General features: G+C 44.4%; 1 protein-coding gene across 2 annotated transcripts in view; it reads left to right on the forward strand.

The window, feature by feature from the left end:
• Positions 1–21,473, forward strand: part of RAB6A (RAB6A, member RAS oncogene family) — a 66,884-nt gene that overhangs the window by 39,275 nt on the left and 6,136 nt on the right. Inside the window, exons 2-6 of one of the 2 annotated variants that reach the window (XM_055701580.1) lie at positions 228–286; positions 5,177–5,230; positions 6,757–6,862; positions 8,793–8,904; positions 10,225–10,318. In XM_055701580.1, the coding sequence (XP_055557555.1) occupies positions 228–286; positions 5,177–5,230; positions 6,757–6,862; positions 8,793–8,904; positions 10,225–10,318 (425 nt within the window). Of the gene's footprint in view, positions 1–227; positions 287–5,176; positions 5,231–6,584; positions 6,691–6,756; positions 6,863–8,792; positions 8,905–10,224; positions 10,319–21,473 lie in introns of both variants that reach the window. The other variant, XM_055701579.1, reaches the window with a different exon arrangement.

Here is a 21,473-nt window from a genome sequence, read left to right on the forward strand (position 1 = left end):
CTCAGGAATGATACAGGAGCCAACCTTTTTCAGAAAAAAATGTGCCTACTAGTTACTTCACAATCATAAAATCAAATAACTGCTCTTTTTCTTGTAGGAGGTTTAATTGCATAGTCCGGATCTGTTGGACACAGAGTAAAACTCCTGAAACCATTTTTAAATCACTTGCTTAAAACTTGCACTGGAACTGTTCCTTGAATCTGTGGTGTTTTTTTTTTTTCTTCTAGTGGGGAAGACTTCCTTGATCACCAGGTTCATGTATGACAGCTTTGACAACACCTATCAGGTAAATTAATCCGTATTATTGTCTTCTGTAAGGCCCCTCTGTTGCCATGTCATCCATTACGGGAAGAATCAATTTGATTGCAGGGGATAGGAGTTGGTACACAGACCAAATTCTTAACTGTAACATCTTTAAGCTTTGTATTTTAATAACCTTTCAAAATGGCATTTCAGTGTTGGATTCTGCTCTAGTAGCTTATCTGCTACTTGCAGCAGGATGAGCTGCCGTTCAAAAGGACAGGCTTCTTTGGTATACCCAAATAATAGCAGTTGTTAAGTCTACCAGTTTGAGGTTTTTTCATGATTTGCTACCACATGTGATGGTCTCATCACAGCTATAATGCCTCTGTGGGGAAAATGTAACAGATGCCTGGCTCTTTTAAAAAAAGCAGCAAGCTGAGCCGCAAGAGGTTCTGCAGCAGGGTGAACAAGGATTTGTGGAGCAGAAAGCAGTGGATTGTAAGGCTGGGTGTGCTTTAGGATGCTATTTTATGCTGTCTGCTGGAACAAAGACCACAAAACTGGTTGTTACGCATGTCCCCATCCGGTGACTGCTTATTTATGCTTATTTATTATTTAAATAAGGTTGGGTTGGCAAGGTTGGGGCTGAAGCTGGGTGTCTTTTTTTCGAGTTGGCCCTGCAGCCCCCTTATTGCTTTGTGTTTGGTGACAAGTCAGTTCAAGTTGACGCAAGCTAACTTTTCTAAATTCTAGAATTTCTAAATCATTGTTGCCCACTCCCAGAATTTAGGATGAGCTTGAAAAGGTGGCAAGCTATAAAAGTATTTCAGTTTCATAAAGGGTGTCTTCAAGCAGAACATGTTTCATGACTTGGTTAGTTGGTGACGTTCTGAATACACTAAGCTGAGAAAAATCTGTTCCCTGATGAATGTGAAGGGTTTTTTAGGGGGGTGGGAGGAGGAGGTAATGGGAAAAAAAATCAGAAAAATGCTGTGACTCTGCTGTTGCTTAGTGTCTATCCAAGTATCTCGTTTAAATCTCTTTACCCTTTAATGATTTCCTTCCTGCCTCTTCAGTAATTCCTCATTGCTGCTAGGCAAGTTAAGTTGGGTAGAATGAGATGCAAGTTCTCACTTAACTATGGGAGAAGCAAAGCTTCTGTGGTGTAGGAGGGCTAGAGTACACATCATTGCTCCCAAGGGAGCAAACATCCTTTCAAATTCTACCCACTGTAATTACATGGACATGTGAATGCAGTTCTTTTATTTAATCTGTTTTTTTCCCACAGTATTTTTCTTTCAGGTCTGCTCCTTTTCTCTGCGGAGCTTGCGTCCTAGTTCTTTCTTACAGAGGTTTGACCCTCTGTGCTTTATGATAATATAGTTGTCTCCATGGGAAGCTGGTCTGACAGAATACACTAAATGATTGCAAAATGAATGAGTGGGACTTTAACCAGTTAGAAATCTTAAGGGCTTACAAGATAGCTTCAATTTAGCTATCACTGATGCGTGCCTAGTTTGGGTGTTAATGTACTTGGTAAAGTGTCATTCATCCAAAGACCTCTATTCTACTGAAGTCATGACTGAGGTAGGGTTATATGTCCTATTTTGCTATAGCTGGAAGAAAGAATGAGTCATAAAAGCTCCAGTAATTTGGGCAAAATCACACGACGCTTTAGTGTCAAACCAGAATATAAATTTCTTGATGCCCAGGATTACACAGAGACCTCTCAAAGCTAACTACTTGAATGATAATGCATATCAAACCACTTTGTACATGGTTAGCTGTAGCTTAGTTGATGGATGATTTGCTCATCCTGGACATTTCTGATAAATTTTGAATGCATATTTTCTGAAAGCTGCCACAGCCTATCGTTTGAACAAGGGGTTTTGTGTTCAGCTGGTAAAAACAGAAAGCTGCTGTTTAATAAAATCTGTGCTGTACATTAGTTTTCTTGTGCTTGCTGTTAGATAAGAGCAATCAGCTTTTGTCCACGCAGCTTGTTAATAAGCTGTTTTCATGAAAGCAGCATTTGTGAATCAAGCAAGAGCTTGCTGTACTGTGTCAGGGAAACCCAAACACCTGAAATAAAATTGTGCCATTGGTGGTGTATATTTTACCAGGAGTGATTCCTTTCCGTGGACATGCTGAGAAGCATTTTCCTTGTTCTGTGGCAGCGTATGTGATATATAATGAAAGACCAACATTGGCAAACATGATGCTTCTCTGTGTGTTACTCAAGAGGAGAATTACAGGCAATGCTTCCCTTTAGCTTCAGCCTCCTGAAGGAAGGGAGAGGGAGGACAGTGTTGAAACGTTGGCCTGTGACCTGAAAGATAATTCAGGTTCTTGCTTTGCCCCAGGCTTCCTTGCATAGTGTTGGGTAATTCTGTGTCAGCAGCTCTAGTCTATACAATAGGGTAACAACAGTTCCTTGTTAGACAGTAGAGTTGTGAGGACAGATAGATTTAAAAGTCTTCACATACATGGCCCTATCCATGGTGTCGCCTTCTTGAGGTTTTCTTTGTTCTGCTTGTCTTCTTTAAACTTACAGCTGGGACTTAAAGTACCTTGCATCATGTTTAGAGCATGCCTAGTTCCTGCTTGTTCCATGTGGTGCACAGCATTCCACAAACAGTATAAACCTGTCTCCACCGTAATTATGGTAATTAGCTTAGTTTCATGTCCATGTATTTTCCCCCATCAGTAAGCAGACTTTTCCTCTGCTCATACATTGCACAGCTCTTCTTTACAACTGATCTGTAAAGATCCCCCAAGCTTTTTTGCTCCTTTGGTCAGAATTGTGACAAAAATGCTTCTTTGTAGGTTACCTATTTTAAAGTCTGGGATACACAGAGTGCTTGAATCCACTCCTTGATACTGCTGCTGCTCTGTATTGTGGTGTGGTCCGAACAGTACAGGTGGACAGATACGTTTGGCTGCAGTTATTGTATGTAATTCTTAAAGCTCGCGGGGGCTTGGATCAAGAGCCATTTCACAGTTTGAAGGTAACAGACCTGCCATACATTCTTACCAATGTGATAAGCGCAAACATTTTCATTGACCAGATGAAATAAGTGTTGTGTTTGGCCTTTCTGTTGCATTTTGCATGTCATGAGTGTCCAAGTGCAGGAATCTTGCTGACCTGATGTGTTTCTGCGTGGTACTTGCATTTGCAGCAGGCATCCAGAGACAGAGTACTCTGGAAGCGAGTGAGATTCAGAGCTCTTGCTGCCGTCCAGCTGTGTGGGAGGGGTGGTGTGAAGTACAGGCTGAGGCAGGTTTCAGGCTTTGCAGCTGATGTTCCAGCTCCTACTGAGAGCAGAGAAAATCTGAGTCTCCAGCAGTTTTGTCAGCCAGAATGAGCCTGACTTGTATAAATGGTGTAAGATCTTAGGGGTTTTGAAGCTTTCCCTCTGTAAAGCGAAATCAAATAGACATAAGGGAAAACAGAAGCATCTTTGAGGCGATCTTTTGAGGAGTACCCTTTAAAAACAATAGAAAACAAAAGCAGAAGGGAAGCATGTTGTTGCATTAGTCTTTTGAGGCTTCTCATACCTGCCTTACAGTTTCAGTATTATCTCTCTGAACTGGTAATGTCGCTGGCGACAGGTGAAAAACCACTGTGTAGCTGTCTCGCGATCCACCACTATTTATTTTTCCCATATGCATCCCTGGTACTCCAAATCTACTGTCCTGATCCAGCCAGGAAAGTTTGTTTCCTGATGTGTTATATTTAGCTGGAAGTGAAAATTCAGTTTGGATTGTTCAGTTCTGCTTTTTTTTTTTTTTTTTTTTTTTTTTATTCATCTGCAGCTGGTCTTCATGTATAGCTCACAAGCAGGCTGGCTGACTCTATGCTTTATTCCTGCCACATAAGATATCTGCCAGAATACAAGGAATTAATTACAGGGATATATAGTGAGGGCATAACAGCAGTCTAACAATATGGAGCACATATAGTAAAATAGACTTTTTAGAAATGCCTGCTTCAGTGTGGGAGAGCGTGGAAAATGTTCTATCAAGCCTCTTTGCCCTAGCTGAAAGACTTACCTCTTAGGGTGATATTTTCTTTTTTTTCTTTCTTTCTTTCTTTCTTTCTCAATCAATTTGGAATGTTTTCCAGGCTCTATTGATGTTGCTGAGCTGTGCAGCTGCTTGAGATGCTGTGTCGTGTTGAAGCCAGAGCAGCCATAGGGCCCCAGCAGGTCAGCTCGGTTGTATCCCTGCTGCAAAGAAACTCCTAGAGCTTGGATGCACCCTCACTGCAGCCTTAAAAAATGGGGTGAAGATCATGTATTTAAGAAGCAGCTCTTGATAGTGCTTAGTAGTGCTTTGCTCTTTCTCTTAAACACACGTAAGGATGCTTCTACGTGAAGCTCCCGCTAGTGTCTAGACACTTGGATGCAGTTATGCTGCAGCGAGCTTTAGTATTAACAGTTTTAGGAATTGTTGGGGGCCATGTGTGCATGCACCCTCCTGTTGTAGCAGGTGTGAAGACATCCACCTTCGCCTTAACGAAAAAGGCTAAACATTAAGATACATGAAGGTGTTTGGCAGTCGGGAAGAATTCAGGTGGGCCCAGATATCCAGGTTCTGCTGATGGACACTAACTTAAGTCACGTGCATAAAAATCCTTGCCGATACCCACATGACTGTACAGATTAAACTGTCAATATGCATAAACTGAAGTTAAGGTTAGCACCTTTTTGTGTTTTAAGTTGTTCCAGTTATGGATTTGAAGGAAACTGCTTATTGAATCTTGCTTGTAGGTAGAGCAATATCTTGAAAGTGAGAAAGCCAGTGTATTTTTCTTGCGGATGTGCTACAGGTGCTGAATTCTGATGTGGCAGTAACGCTTGTTCCTCTGAAAATCACTACAGTTGTTCTGACGTTTTATTTAAGAGGTGTTGGTTTTTTCATTTTTTTACAGGCAACAATTGGCATTGACTTCTTATCGAAAACCATGTATTTGGAGGATCGAACAGTGAGTAAGATTTTTGTTGTGCTTCTCTATGTACAGTAGGAATGAGGATCAGCATCTGTTGTAATTGTGCAGCCCACAGTTCTGAGATCACTTGGAAGTACAGCCTGAGCCTTCATCTACCAGCTGCTTCCAGACTGACAAGTGCTGTGGAGACAGCTCCCTTCTCCGCCTGGGGAAATGGGAAATCGCCATTTGGCTCATCTGTGGAGGGGCTCACGAGTGCCATGGAAGGTGCTATAGTGTCATTCTCTTTGAAGAAAGAGTCGATATGGATAGTTTGAGGAGTACATAATGGTGGGAGTTTGGAGGAAGGACTGTGTTTAACCCCCTTTCGGTTTTCTGTCGCAAGACAGAAAGATAAAATGTAAGTTGAGAAATGTTGCCAGTTAACGGCTAGCTTGATATTCTTAATATTACTTGTTTAAAAAGAAGGTTGCCTTCAGTAGTAACCCAGAAATGATGCTTTTTCTTAGCTTGGTGCAGTTCTGGTTCCTGAAATGAAATCAGTCCTCTGTGGAAGCAAGCCTTTGGTTTAAAATGAGCTCAGATTCTTAATTAAGAAATTCAGCCATTGAGCTATTTGCAGAAGCAAATTGTGCAGTGCTGCATAAGCTTATGGTATCGTATAAATCCACAATAAATGTGATTGCATTGAAAGTGCTTGAGTGATGAGATGATCTTTCCATAGCAAAACTGGCCCTTGCACATCTTGCCATACGTGTTGCTTTAGTATACCTTGCCTTTTCTTTCAGAACTTGGATGGTGAGAAACATTCAACCTTGTCTCTGTGCGTGTTACCCTGCAATGTGGCTAAGGCTTAAATATAGAGTAATAACTGGCATTTTATCCTCCTTGAAAAATTCCCATCAGGAGCTTTTCCAGTGCTTTGACAGCAGCTGAAGGCTCTTCCATGAGAAGTACGGTGTATGGTCTGATTGTTCCACCAGCAGCCATCCTCCAGGCTGCCAGAGGGTTGTATGTGTGAGTTCTGAGGAAGGATAGCAGCAGAGCTTGAAAATCTTGTGTAGACTGCAGGTGAACATTGTCTTAGCTTTCTTGTTGGTCCTCTCAGTTTGAAAGCTGAGTGATTCTGTTTCTCCCCTTTTGGAAGGGAAGCATTTTTTAAAAAAGCAAAGACAGCGGAAAGGCAAGATAGGTGCACATGTACCAGTTTGGCTGCTGCTAGTGCTTGGGAGAGATTGCTGTAAAGGAGACAGTATGCTGCTGCTCCCAGTCCCCAGTCATCCCCTGCATGAGTTTATAATTTTTATTTAGCTTTTTTCAAAAAGTAAAATTCATTTACTATTTTATTTTTAGTGGCAGTTTGGCTTTTTTAATTTTCTCCCACCCACAGATCAGGTTGCAGCTGTGGGATACTGCGGGTCAGGAACGTTTCCGTAGCCTCATTCCCAGTTACATCCGTGACTCTGCTGCTGCTGTAGTAGTTTACGATATCACAAGTAGGTATATTGCACTGGGTTTGACCTTTTTCTTATTTTTCTTGCTTGTTTGACTGATTTTGTTAGGTACGGTTGCAATTATGGGACACAGCAGGTCAAGAACGGTTCAGGAGCTTGATTCCTAGCTACATTCGTGACTCCACTGTTGCAGTTGTTGTTTATGATATCACAAGTGAGTGGGGGGAATTCTGCATTTCTAATACTCTGCCCCTTTCATCCTTTAGCCTAGCTTTGCATGTCCTATCACAGTCATCTGCTTGTTCTTCATCCTGGCATGGAAAAAAATGTTTTCTTTTATTGTAGTCAAGTTTTAAGCTAGCCATCTGACTGCTGCTGTTGTAATGTATAAACTGTCTTATAAATGACATCATTTTGTAACCCTTTCCTACCGCGTTCTCCTGAAGCCTTGAGTCCTAGCTGGTCTTGTTGCACTTTACCTCCTTTCATCTGCTTTTTGGTTGTAATATCACCTATGACTTTTGGTCTCAAACACCTGAATCATGTTCATAGATATCTGAATTCTGAAATTTGAGACTTTGCACTGATAGCTGTAGCCTGCTTCACTCCATGTACCCTTCCCCCCCCCCCCCCCCCCCAAAAAAAAAAAAAAAAAAAGTCTGGGCATGGGATGGGGGGAAAATGCATTAACATCACATTTTCATTTGAAGCAGTCACTTTCACATTTTGCAATATGTAAAACTTAACCACTAAGCCCTTATCCTTTAACAATTGCTCTTGCATTTCTTACTAAGGTATGTACATTTTTGTGAACTAAAATATTAGTGCTTTTTCAACCTTTATCCTTCTGTCCCTCCCCTCAGTCCAGAGACCCCTAACTTGCTAGCTTTCTGTATTTGCAAAGAACAGAAATTTTAGTTTAGGAGAACTAAACCTTCAGACACTTCAATTTCTCAACTGGAATTGACTGAGAGCAATGGACTAATTCTATACAAATGCAAAAGTGCTTACCCTTTGATTTATAAATACTGGAGGATTACAGCAGGAACATGGGTTTTACCTATAAACACTTTAATTGTTAAAAATAACACTTTCATTTAATCTAAAATTACAGGTTAGCTGTGAACTTGGAAATTTTTTTACTGACCTAGCAAGTTCAGTATTACCAAGTAGTAAGGAGAAGAATTAAGTCACTGGCAAGTGATCAAGTCTTGACTGTCTGGCATACAATATATTACTATGCAGTAGAAGCCATTAAAAAAAATAATCAATACTTGTCAAGAACTGCTGCAGAGCCCCCCACCCTTTTTAAGTACTGAAAACGGCTTTGGCAATTCAGATACTCTTTGTGCAGCTAACTGGCAAATGCTGAGCTCCACAGCAGCTTCTGTACAACTCGTTTTTCCTTTCAGGATGCATCTTTTCGAACAACATACTATCTTATTAGACAGGGATAGCTTCCTAAAATTCTTACCTTGCAGCTTTTAAGGACATATCATTAAGAAAAAGTGTCTGTGAATAAGTTAGATCTGTATTTCTGGTTCTGTGCAAATGATTTGGAAACTATTTTGTACTCAGTGTTCAATGCTACAGGAGTTGCTAGTATGTTGTATAACCCTGATATTTCCTAAAGAAAATCCTGAACCTAGCAGGTAAAAAGTGATTAACAAAATGTGTAGCTGATGTGAAGAACTTTTGATAAGCAATGAAACTGTAGGAACCTCTTCCTGTAGATGCACAAGTCAGGAGCAATGTAGAATGCAATATCACATTAATCCCTATTCTCCATATAAAATGTTTTATGTTGAGCTAAAAAAAAAAAAAAAAAAAAAAAAAAAAAAAAGGAAGATGGTCTAAAACACAGTGACAAGGCTTCTCAGTTTAGATCCTGTCGAAACAAATATAGACCAGTTCAGTTCACTCCCTGGCTTTGAATTCACCTGAATGAAGTACTAGCCCATTTGGAAATTAATGCCAAAATTTTCATATACTTCAGCGTTGGGAGACTTAGGGTTTCAGTTGCTGATTCTTCATCACCCTATTATGCCAATTCCAGAGATTATGAAGCTTTTGAGACAAATGTATTTATTACTGATCTGTGAAGAATACCTGCAGTGATAATCCTCTCCACTGTTCTCTGTTAGATGTAAACTCGTTCCAGCAAACAACAAAATGGATTGATGATGTCAGAACGGAAAGGGGCAGTGATGTCATCATTATGCTGGTGGGAAATAAAACAGATCTAGCAGATAAGAGGTATGGAGGAATAACTCATCTTTCAAATGCTTTTCTTTAATCTGTTGCCATTTTCTCCTACATGACTATTTTAAAAAGAACACTTGTATTTATTTCTTTTTCAAAAATGCTGAAGCTTATTTTAACTATGCTGGAGGTGGCTGTGACTAGAGAAATCTCAATTTTAAAACTTCTTTCATTTGGTTAAGCACAAGATTCCAACATGATGCTGTGTCTAGAGAAATCTCAATTTTAAAACTTCTTTCATTTGGTTAAGCACAAGATTCCAACATGATGCTGTGTCTAGAGAAATCTCAATTTTAAAACTTCTTTCATTTGGTTAAGCACAAGATTCCAACATGATGCTGTGAATGAGTGAAGAAACTGTGACCGACTTGTTCAGGTGTCAGGAGAGAACAAAGTGTTAACTACAACCTGTGTCAGTGAATGAATAAACTAAAATATTTACAAATATCAATACTTCATAAATTTGCTCAGAAATGAATGATAAGTGCCAGTAATCCTCCCTTTTGAAACTCTTCAGGGTTTTTCGTATGTTGGCAAAGTTAAATGTTTTTATTAGAAGTTGTGCATCTTCAGCTTTTGCTCCGTTTGCTGTTTTTTCTGGGTTTATGGTATTAACACAGATGAGTAAAAAGTCACCAAGCCAAAACAAAAGCACAAGATATAAGTAGTCTGGATTTGACTGAAGTCCCTGTTTCCTCACAATAGCTTCTCTTGTGACCCTTACTTCAGATTTGTAACCTCCTATTAAGAATTGTTTGTACACATATGTGTACACCCCTCAGGTACTGCATGGTTTTTGTTTGGCAGCTCTTGAACCAAAATTTCCCCCTCCCTGGTTTTGGCTGTAGCAGAGTGCTTAATGGGTAGAACACCTAGCCAGGGGAAAAGGGCCCAAGATTTATTTGAGATGAGGTGGTTACACTTGGATCTTTGTTAAAACAGTTTTTTAGGCTGCAAGTTGATGATTACTATTGGATTTTAAAATCTATTGATTGCTAATTGTGCAGACATAAAAGCATAGCTTCCTGGACAGGGATCTGGGGGAGTCTAGCTGGCCCAGTTAGCTGTCTTCCACTGGAAAGCTGAGTTCTTGGGGATCCAGGTGTGCTGTAGAATTCCATCTGATAGAATCAAATGGTGAGAGTTGTCTACAGCTGTGCTCAGTTATGTAGCATCTGTGTGCGGAGAAAAAAACCCATTAAATGCTTTCAGTATTGTAATGAAGCAGTCACCTCCTTGAGTTGAAGATAAAAATTTCATTTTTAAGGTGTTTGTCCTTTTTTTCCCCCCCTAATTCTATGTTATTTTCCCCAGACAAGTGTCCATTGAGGAAGGAGAAAGAAAAGCCAAAGAGCTGAATGTAATGTTCATTGAAACTAGTGCAAAAGCAGGATACAATGTAAAACAGGTGAGTAACGTGTGGGCTGCAGCCAGCCCTGAGACTACTTCTGCTGATGCACCGTTGTGCAAGTAGGACTTCCCTAGATGTTGGGAAGCCTTTGCAGAGGGGGTCAGGGGGACATTTGTAGCCCATACACATCCAGCAACTTCTCAGAATTGAATTGTTGGCTGAGGTTCAGAAGGATCTCTGACCTTGCAGGAAATGACTTGGAACTTCTTTCCTCTTAGAAAAGAGGAATTACTGAAGCAGCTTTGTGGGTACAGAATCATACCTTCCTGGATTTTTGATAGTCTATAGTTGGTGTTTAGATTGAAGGGATTAAAAGCATGAGCCCAAAAGTTCGGGTAACACAGGTCTGAGGACTGTTTCTGATACTGATTCAGTGTGTAAATGTGGACAAACCAGTCAAGGAGGAATGTGATGACTTAGAATGCTTCTTCCATTGTGCAGTGAGACAGTGTAGACCAGTGTTCCCGCTCTGTTGGAAGGCACTGGAAGTGTGAGCAAATGTTCTTGGACAGCCAAAGCTAGCTATTTCTGGTAGATGATGAGTTGCTGTTGAATCAGGAAAAGCAGTGAAATGTCTTTTGAGTTGGTGCTACTGCAATGAAGTCAGGTTTTATGTTGTGAGATGAGCTGCGGCTCTTTAAATTCTGACCTGCTAGATGAAGTTTTAGCACTTGTGTTAATGAAGATAAATCACTTGGCAGACAGTGGACTGGTGAAAGTAGTAAACACTGCAGAACTGATCTGGTGTGTACACGAAAAGTTTTGTTTGAGCTTATTAGTTGTGTAAGCAAATATGCTTACTAGCAGAGCATGAATAGAGAGCTAGAGCTGTACATCCCTCCTGACTCAGTGCATAATGGCATGCTGCTTTTTCATTGATTCAGCAATTTCTCATATGGTGTCATGACCGCTAAGCACTTGGCAGCTGGTCTTACGGTGGGAGGAAATGCAGTACTGCAAGATGTAGAAGACATTCGTTCTTTGGTGTCTCCACAGAGCAATGCACACACTTGTGTATTTTTTCTGTGCAGTTACACAAGCAGTTTGTATGCAGAATTGTATCAGGAGTTGCTAAAACAGTGTTATAAATTACTTCGTACGTTATAGATGGGACTAAAGGGTCTGTTATTAAAATGTCCCTTGACTTTGTATATTAGTAGCAAAATTACTCCCTATGTAACGGAATAATTAGATGTGTTAACTTAGCACTGAGTTTCAGTGTATTAGCAAGCATTGAAGTGTTTGGTTCCAGGGTCCACCAATTACTCTACCACAACACAGAGGCTGGCTTGTAGTTAAGGCTTGGATTCCGTGCTGGAATCCTTAATATTTAGTTAGACTAGGGGGTGTGCATTTGACAGCAGTTGCCTTGCTGAGAGGAATGATGATGATGATGAAGCTCTGTACTCCCTCTTTTCATGAGGGAGTTGCTGTGCAGCCGACACGTTTCCAGAAGTCTGTGTCCAAGCCTGGAAGGTAGCTTGTGGCTTTTGGGCCAGTTGGAGCCCTGATGGTTTGAGATGTAAGCAAGAAAATTGTGCCTGTAGTCTGTTTTGGCGTAAGATACCACCGTTTAATAAAACTTGTGCTTTGTAAAGCTACCACAGCCTTCATCATTAAGGATGGTAGCTCCATTTAATACATTTTGAAGGAACAAACTTTGCCTTTTTGTATTTTATGCTGAAGCCATTCAGGGATTGAACTAATGAGATTGTCAGAGCATAAAGCCATTTCTGTAGCTGTAGCCTCACTTGCACACTCTCTAGAGAAAATTCTTAGTTGTATAACGGAGCTCTAGACAAATTATACCTCTGATTTTAATTGCCAGGTTACATGCTGTAAGACTGCTTCTGTGAGAAAATAGGTTTGGGAATTCAGCTTCAGCAAAAAAAAAAAATGGTGTTGGGAACCTGGGGGCTATTTCCCTCTGTATTAAATGGAAGATTTGGTGTTCTGAGACATAATTCTTGTTCTTCATTAACATCAATAAACAGCAGTATCTAAAAAACTTGGGGCTGTTACATATCACTGCATCATAATCCGAGTGGGTACTTCATGTAGTGTGAAGTCTTGTCAGAATCAGACAGGGGGTCAGGGTTTAAGTGACTTCATTCTCTGTGTAAAATATCAAAACAAAAACCACCACCGGTTATTTTAAAAGAACTAAAAATGTATTTTTCTTCTGAGTTTTGATCCTTGTGTTGCAGGCATGGACTAGAATTTTCAAGAACTTCAAAGCTATTCTATACTGCAGAATATTTGGAACTCTCATTTTTCATTAGTTTAAGAAGTAATTGTTGAAATGATTCTCAAAGGATAAGATTTTTAATACCACTGGTTGTCTAGCGCTCTGTTTCCTTGAAACTTCTCTGTTGAATGGTACAAATTTATTTTACTAACTTGTCAATAAATTATTCCCCAATGAAATGGGAGAGCATGTGGGTGCAACTGTAGAATGGATACCCTCCCCATAACCAGTATAAAAATCTTTCTTTAGTAAGCTGAGTGCAAATTTGACCTTCCCATAACAGGCAACTTCCATGCATAATATATTCTGATTCTACGGAACAGTTACTGTCCAAGTTAATTTGATACTTGACTTAAAAATGCTGTATGAAAATTATTTTAGATACAAAGTCCATATTTTGACCACATGTAATGAAACATATTTATGTAAAAATTAAGATCAGCTTTAGCAGTTACCATGCGGCTTTGATACTGCTTATGACTGAAATGTGTGGATTAGAGAATATGAACTGTTTTGGTTTGTGGTTGGTGTTTGGGTTTTTGTTTGGGTTTTTTTTTTCCTTCCACCCAAAACTCTTGCCTGCCAGTATTAAAACTTCTCAGGTTGTCAGTGCTTCACTTGGCAGCCTGACTGGGCAGCCCAGAAAACACACAAAACACTGTTGCTTCCATGCTGTTCTCTCTTCCCAGCATAAAATCTGTCTCCTGGATCTAAATCCTTTGCCCTGGATGAAAGTTACGGAATGGCAGAAGGTAACGCAGGAGACTTGAGATGAAGTTGAACCCTCTGTCCTCCATTGTTGGCTTCTTTGCATTTCCATCCACCTCTCACTGAGGTTTTGGTTTCTCTGTGGTGTCAGATGCAGACATCTTGATGTTACCAATTCCAGAGCGAGCTCTGTTTTTACTAATGCCTCTTGTATGGCCCACCATAGCTTCCTTGCTTGCTTTCTGTCCTCTCTTTCAGGTCAGAAATGTGAATTCCAGTGTCACTTGTGTGCAGGCAAGTCCTGGAGATGTGACTTGACCCACCTGCCTTTACTGCCCTAGGTCTGACTTCCAGGCAGGGTTAGCAGGAGCAGAGGCAGCAGTTCAGGCAGCTTGGGAGATGCCATGGGGCGCTACCCAGTATGCTGATCTCGTTCCAGTCCATGTCAGATGGTGAAGAATAATGTCATCTCACACACGGTGAATCTTGGTGCTGTTTCTGTTGGCTCAGGCGCTGGGGCTAAGGGGTGCCGTCCACAAGGTTTCAGAATCAGTGTTTGCCCCATTGAGGACGCAGAAGCAGCTTAATTTCTCATCCTGCTTGGGGAGGGTAATGGCCAAGAATTGTTCACCTTTTGAGCCCTGTCACTTGTTTGCTGGCCATCAGTGGGAAGCCAGGGGACTTCTGACCTTGTGTGCTACTTTTAGTTTCTTATTCATCCTTTTCTGCTGGAAAGCAACCCTGATAAGAGGAGAGGGCACTTCCTTCAGCTCCCTGTAGCTATCCTACAAGTCCAGAGTGCCCGGCTTTGTAGTGTGACTCCAGAAGGTGAGTTGCACCCTGCTTCAAACGGTATGTATTTCAGTGGCAGAATCTTCTACCAACAAAGAAACAGGGGGGAGCCATACTGCTGACAGGCTTTTTTTTTTGCCATTCCCCTGTGACATGAAAGGAGACGGATCAGAAGGCAGCACCTCAGCTAGCACAGCACTGGGGACTGAGGTTGAAGTGGATAACCTGTGGCTTAGTTTAGAGGCTCAGCCCTGGATCTCTGTGTAGCCACCGCAGAGAGGTACAGAGGATTTGCAGCCTGTGTCCGTGCTACCTGAAACCTGGAAACGGCAGGCTTCGTTTTGTGCCTTCTCTGGCATTTCTTTTCCCCAAAGGCTGATCTGAAGAGCTGCTGGTGCAAACTTCATCTCTCCTAGTTGCACGCTGTCAAACTAGATTGTAATGTACAGCTGTTGGACCTGTTAAGGTAGAGCTGTCTCCAGTCACCGAGGTCCTATGCACTTACTGTTCCTTCTGGCTTTGGGGAAGGAGCGTTGAAGGAAAAATGAGTGGATGATATTACAGAGTAAAAACGGTGATAGCGGTATTCTGGGGTTAAATGGATGCAGTAGAGGGGAAAAAATTGGCTTTTGGATCCTGCGGGTTTCAGCAAATACTGATTGCCAGGGGAGCCTTAAGAGTGAGAACTAGATAACTTGCTTCATTTAATGCAGAGAATCGTAGTCTCCGATTCATGTTATTTGTCAGCCCTGAATAAGCTTTAAAAGACCTTGAGATTCATGCTCTCTCTCGGCAGTCTGTATTTCAGGGAATCTTGTTGTTATTCTTTGGATTTCATGCCCAGAATATGTCAGGGTTCATTTTGCTGTCTTGTGGAAAGAGAGGGGAGGCAGAGCCCTGAAGACCTCCTTACAGCGGTACCTGGCACACTTCACATTTGCTCTCAAAGAGCTGCAGGCTGAATATGGTATTTGGCAGAAAAACTTTCTCACGGCAGTAGCTAAAGGACCATGGCCTCTCCAGTAACCCCGTTTTCACAGAGCTGGCTGCATCTAGCAGCTTGGCTCTTTCTCCTATCTTTTGATTTCTATCTGGTGGGCAAGATTTACTCTTTGAGTTGCACTGCTCTCCTCGAAGAATGAGAATTAGGGAAACATTTTGGTTTGCTTTGCGTTGGGGAACAGGTTTCTTGCCTGGCTTTTCCATCTAGACAGTGATCCTCCTGTCCTTTCCATATTGCGGCAGGAGTGTTACTGTGAAAACTGTTTTATCCCTACAGTTGTTTGTGACACTGATCTGCTAGGGATTTATTGGTTGAAGTAGTAAGAAAGGCACAGTTTGGCAAATGAGTTGAAACTAATGGCGAGACATGAGGGGTTTTTTTCAGAGTTTAATCTGGTAGCAGATTGCAGGCTTGAATGCTGAAAGAGACTTTGTGTGGCTCTGAAGTCTTTCAGATGGCTGCATTTAACTCCTGCCTTGGAAAAAAAGCCCCGAATGCTCACCAATACGTGTGTGTATACCCACACGCACACACATGCACAAATATTTAGACATACATGTGTGTGTAGAGACACTGTGTTATATATGCATATATATGTGCAACTGCCCGAGACATTTTTCAGTGAGATAAGGCTGCTGGCTTGGGTCCTGGAGGCACTGCAAAGCAGTAAGGTCCCTGTGTAGAAGGCTGCTTTCTAACCATCACGAAGTTTCCCTAATTGGATTTGTTCACATATGCTGTGCCTGATAAGCAGAAGGTTAATAAGTAAGTTGAATTTCTTAGTTGCCAAATTCCTTTTTTTAGTCAAATAATTTAGGGGAGAGATACTGCTAAAGGCATAATTTTATTCCTGGTCTTAATGTAAAGAAAGGATTACAGTATTATAAACACTTAGCCTTTCTGTCAGCAGCTTGGTTTAAATGCAGTAATTCCACTTGGTTCCCACCAACTGAGGTTTTTATAAGGCTCCCTACCACTCCCCTCTATAAATTGCTTCCCTCACTTCCAATGTATTTGTATTGGGTTTGCGTGGCCAGGCTCTGGTAGCGGGTGGCTTCTGTGAGAAGGTGCCGGCAGCTGCCCCCCTGCCCAGTGGAGCCAGTGCCACCGGCTCCCAGCTGGACCCGCCGCTGGCCAAAGCCAGGCCCAGCAGCGCCGGTGGCAGCGCCGCTGGGATAAAGGATTTCAGAGAGGGGGAACCCAGGGGAACAGCGACTGAGCTGGAGAGAGGGGTGAGACTGTGTGAGAGGCAGAGCCCTGCAGCCCCCCCAGGGCAGGAGGGGCAGGGGGGCTCCAGGCGCCGGAGCAGAGATTCCTGGCAGCCCGTGCTGGAGCCCCCGGCCAGGCAGGCTGTGCCCCCAGCCCGTGCTGGAGCCCCCGGCCAGGCAGGCTGTGCCCCCAGCCCGTGCTGGAGCCCCCGGCCAGGCAGGCTGTGCCCCCAGCCCATGCTGGAGCCCCCGGCCAGGCAGGCTGTGCCCCCAGCCCATGGAGCCCCGGCCAGGCAGGCTGTGCCCCCAGCCCGTGCTGGAGCCCCCGGCCAGGCAGGCTGTGCCCCCAGCCCGTGCTGGAGCCCCCGGCCAGGCAGGCTGTGCCCCCAGCCCGTGCTGGAGCCCCCGGCCAGGCAGGCTGTGCCCCCAGCCCATGGAGCCCCCGGCCAGGCAGGCTGTGCCCCCAGCCCGTGCTGGAGCCCCCGGGGGAGCAGACCCCCACCCGCAGCCCGGGGAGGATTCTACACCGGAGGGACCCACGCTGGGGCAGTGCGTGGAGGACTGTCTCCCGTGGGAGGGACCCCGCTGGAGAGAGGAAGAGTGTGAGGACCCTTCCCCTGAGGAGGAAGGAGCGGCAGAGACAGCGTGTGATGGACTGAGCGCAGCCCCCGTTCCCCGTCCCCCTGCGCCGCTGGCGGGGAGGAGGCAGAGAAGTTGGGAGTGAAGTTGAGCCCGGGAAGGAGGGAGGGGTGGGGGGAGGTGTTTTGAAGATTTGGGTTTATTTCTCATTATCCTGCTCTGATTCAGTTGGTAATAAATTAATTTCCCCAAGTTGAGTCTGTTTTGCCCACAATGGTAATTGCTGAGCGATGTCCCCGTCCTCATCTCGACCCACGAGCCTTTTGCTGCATTTTCTCTCCCCTGCCCAGCTGAGGAGGGGCGATGGAGCAGCTTTGGTGGGCACCTCATGTCCAGCCTGGGTCAGCCCACCACAATATTCTACAAGGGGCAAATCAATAGCAATGCCAGAGTTTAAAACAATTTTGTTTTTTGTAATGCTGTTTCCGCCTAGGATCTCAAAGTGCATGACATCAGCAAAGAGCTGTTCAAAATGATGCATTTCCTTCTTGCTATCAAAGCAGAGATGTCAAGCGAGCAATCTAATTTAGGCACAACCTGGTAGGATTGTGCCAAACTCTGTTACATATCCATCCTTAAAATGGATGAGATTTTTTTTTTTCTCCCCCAAACCTTCTGTGTCAAGAACTGGGCCAAAATTACTCTTAAGACTGCAGTATATGAGCAAAAAACCCCAGTGTACTGTGAGCGAAGGTAAGCTGATTTGCTCCATTCTCTACCTTTGATGTATGACTTGGCTGTCGGCAGGAGCGTGTGTGTTGGAGGCGCAAGAGGTTTAACAGATCTTCCCCTGCAGAGCTAATAGGGATCGATGTAGCTGTGGTGTGATGTGCCAGAGAGGAGCAGAGTTTACTCTATCATCTATTTTATGCATTGAAAACATACTAGTACGCTTCTGAGAGTGTAACTGTAGATGGTATGTGAATATTTTGCAGTGCAGCCTGGTGGCTGTCCAGTAATCCTTTTCTCTTCCCCCCCCCCTGAAGTCACAAAGCCATTCTCTTTCACAAAATTGAAGTTGAGATCCATTAATTAACCTGTGAAAGCTCACTGAATATTGAACACTTTGAGAGTAGAAGTAATCTTAGGGGCAAAGCCCAGTAAAGGAGGAGAGTCAGAACCTTCTGTACCCAAATGTGATCAAGTCAGGAAGTTTATTGAAGACTGTTAAAGGCAAAGAAAGCATCAAGACTACAAAGCGCTTGTGGATGCAAATATAGTACTAAAACTTTTAAGGCTTCCAGAGGAAGATGAGATCGAACCTCAGTTACTTCCTTTATCATCTCAAAGATGCAAAAAACTTACAACGTATAGTCTAGTGCTGTACCGAGTGAACTAAAAGCCTTTTGAAAAGTAATAAAGCGAAGGGTTGGCAGTGCTGTCCTCTTACCTGACTGGAATGGCAAGGAAGAGTAATACCGAGTGTGAGGATGCAATGGGAGATGGCTCTGAAAGCCTGCAGCTTCTTTCTTCTCCCCCATTTCATTCTTACAGGCCAAAGTGCTCATGTCTGACTGGTTTTAAAATGCTTGGAAAGTTATACTCACGTTGCTTTTTCAAGCACAGTGGAGAGTGGTGTTGAGATAAGGCAAGCAGATGAAGTGACAAGAAGTGGTGAGTTCAAATGATAGGACGTTTTTTTGTACAAGAATTACATTTAGATCAATGTTTAGCTTCTCCCTGTCCTAAAATTATCTTTAATTCTGACCAGGAAGTCTCTCTTGCCTTTACGCTTTTGGGTAGTTGTGCATTTCTGCTGTCTGTTCAGCCATCGGTGCCTAGTACAGTTTAGCATCTGGAATTTTGACATGATCTCTGTTACTTCTTTGGTGGCGTATGAGAATTTGCCTGAACTTTTCAGTGAGGCTAAGGATAACGGCCAAAGTTAACAGAAACTTAAGGGGGGATACTAAGCTTTTTTGCCTTGAAATTGTTGGCTAAAATCAGTGAGATACATCACAGACCAGCTTCTCAGACCTCTCTCCTTCGTCTGGATTTCAGTGTATGCCTACAAAGGGGTGTTGCTGGAGGTGGAAAAGGGGTGAGGATGCTGCAGATGGTTTCTGGAGTGGCTATGAGGGAGATCACAGAATGGCAGGAGATTGGAAGTGACTTCTGGTGATCCAGCCCACCCCCCTGCTGAAGCAGCTCTCCCAGAGCAGGTTGCACAGAGCCGCGTCCAGGCGGGTTTGAATGTCTCCAGAGCAGGAGACCCCACAGCCTCTCTGGGCAGCCTGTCCCGGTGTCCCGTCACCCTCAGGGGAACGATGTTCTTCCTCACATTCAGATGGAAGTTCCCGTCTTGCACTTTGTGCCCGTTGCCCCTTGTCCTGTCGCTGGGCGCTGCTGAAAAGAGCCTGGCCCCGTCCTCGTGGCACCCACCCTTGAGATATTTGTGGGCATTGGTGAGGTCCTCTCTCAGTCTTCTCCTGTCCAGGCTGAACAGCCCCAGCTCCCTCAGCCTTTCCTCATCAGGGAGATGCTCCAGATGATGAGATGAGAGATGATGGGAATGGCAAAGAAGTGGCTTTGCTGCCTTCTACCTGTCAGTATTGTCCTCTCCCCACATAGCAGTCTCTTCAGCCAGTAACAAAGAGTGGTGACAGCAAAGGTCAGGCACCAGCGAGCACAGTGTGTTTGTCCTGCCCTGCAAAGGTTACAGCCACACCTGACAAACCTGGGCACTTGTTTCCGATAAGCTTGGAGGGTACTTGTCAAGCTGACAAAGTTGCTTTGATGTCTTCCCAGCATCGTTTGGACATTCAGGGCCACATCTGAAAAGCACTCAGGCACTGATTTGCAAAGCTGTTCAGGTGCCTGAACCTTCATAATATAAACAGACTGACAGAGGGTTTCTGTGGGAGTAAGTGGTTTAGCTTTGTGTCATTCGAGGAGAGGACTGAAATACTCAGAATCACAGAAGGGTTTGGGCTGGAAGGGACCTTCAAGACCACCCAGTCCCACCCCCTCCCCCCAGCCCAGGCTGCTCCCAGCCCCGTCCAGCCTGGCCTTGAGCCCTGCCAGGGATGGGGCACCCACAGCTGCTCTGGGCAGCCTGGGCCAGCGCCTCGCCGCCCTCACGGGGAAGGGTTTCTTCCTCATGTCCAACCTAAATCTCCCCTCTCTCAGCTTCAAGCCATTCCCCCCTGTCCCACCACTCCCTGCCCTTGCCCAAAGCCCCTCCCCAGCTTTCCTGTCGGCCCCTCCAGGCACTGGCAGCTGCTCTAAGGTCTCCCCGCAGCCTTCTCCTCCCCAGGCTGCACAGCCCCAGCTCTCCCAGCCTGTCCCCACAGCAGAGGGGCTCCAACCCTCTGACCAGCTCTGTGGCCTCCGACAGGTCCGTGTCCTTCTGATGCTGAGGACCCCCGAGCTGGACGCAGCGCTGTGGGGGGGTCTCAGCAGAGGGGAGCAGAGGGGCAGAGCCCCCTCCCTCGCCCTGCCGGCCACGCTGCTGGGGATGCAGCCCAGGGCACGGGCGGCTTTCTGGGCTGCGAGCGCACATTGCTGGGTCATGTCCAGCTTTTCATCCCCCAGCACCCCCAAGTCTCCTTGGCAGGGCTGCTCTCCATCCAGTCTCCGCCCAGCCTGTACTGATACTGGGGGTTGCCTTGAGCCAGGTACAGGACCTGGCACGTGGCCCTGTTGAATTCTGTGAGGTTGCCGTGGACCACCTCTCAGTGCAGTAATGTCAATTTATGACATGAAGGCTGATGTCAGGCTTGCACCTTGTGTTTCAGGATTCCTGAGCTGCTGTTGGGCATGCAGTGGGGTGATTTTAAGACGTGGTGGATGGAGATGTTGAATGCTTGGGAACATTTAGTGTCCTGCATGCTTGATAACACACAGGCAAGAAATACATAGTAGTAACAATGTCTGTAATTCTGTAAAAATATGAATGCAGTGGGTGTCAGATGTTCATAAATGGGTGTGTGCTGAACACATCAGCATGGGATCAAAACTCTGTTAGGACTGTTCTTCAAAAGTAAAAACCAGTTCGGTAGTCATTTGATAACCCCAGTGCATAGTGAAGGTGCTCTCTATCCTTCCGTCCGTCTGATCTGTCCTGTCCTCTCGCCCTGCTGCACACTCGCTTGCCAAGGTATGTGAAAAAGTGAATGTTACTGGTCAGGCTTGGGTGGTCCCTAGCCACCGGACATGGAGCTTCTCAGAGAAATCACACTCAGCTGAAGGGCAGTCCCTAACGGTGCTGTTCCTGTGCGGAGGAGACGGATGTTGCGGGCTCAGGAAATTCAAGTGAATTCTCGTGCACGAATGGTGGGCAAATCTGTAGGCTTCTCACCCAGAGGACTGGGGAAAAGCCTTGTGGGAGCCACGAGTCTGAGCGGCAAAGGTAGGAAATGCAGGAGAGGGAATTAGTCCTGTTCAGTCTTACCTCTCAGCCTCCTTCAAGTGGAAAAAAACTATGAAGAAAGTTTGGAGCGAAGACCTTGCTGGGAAACTGGAGGCAGTGTTCAAGTGAGAGGTAGAACAGCTGCTTTGGGATTGCAGGTGCTCTTGGCAGATGTTCCTGTTCCGTGTTTCATACTCTGAGTG

The sequence above is a fragment of the Falco cherrug genome, chromosome 2, assembly GCF_023634085.1.
Source record: "Falco cherrug isolate bFalChe1 chromosome 2, bFalChe1.pri, whole genome shotgun sequence".
Taxonomy (NCBI): domain Eukaryota; kingdom Metazoa; phylum Chordata; class Aves; order Falconiformes; family Falconidae; genus Falco; species Falco cherrug.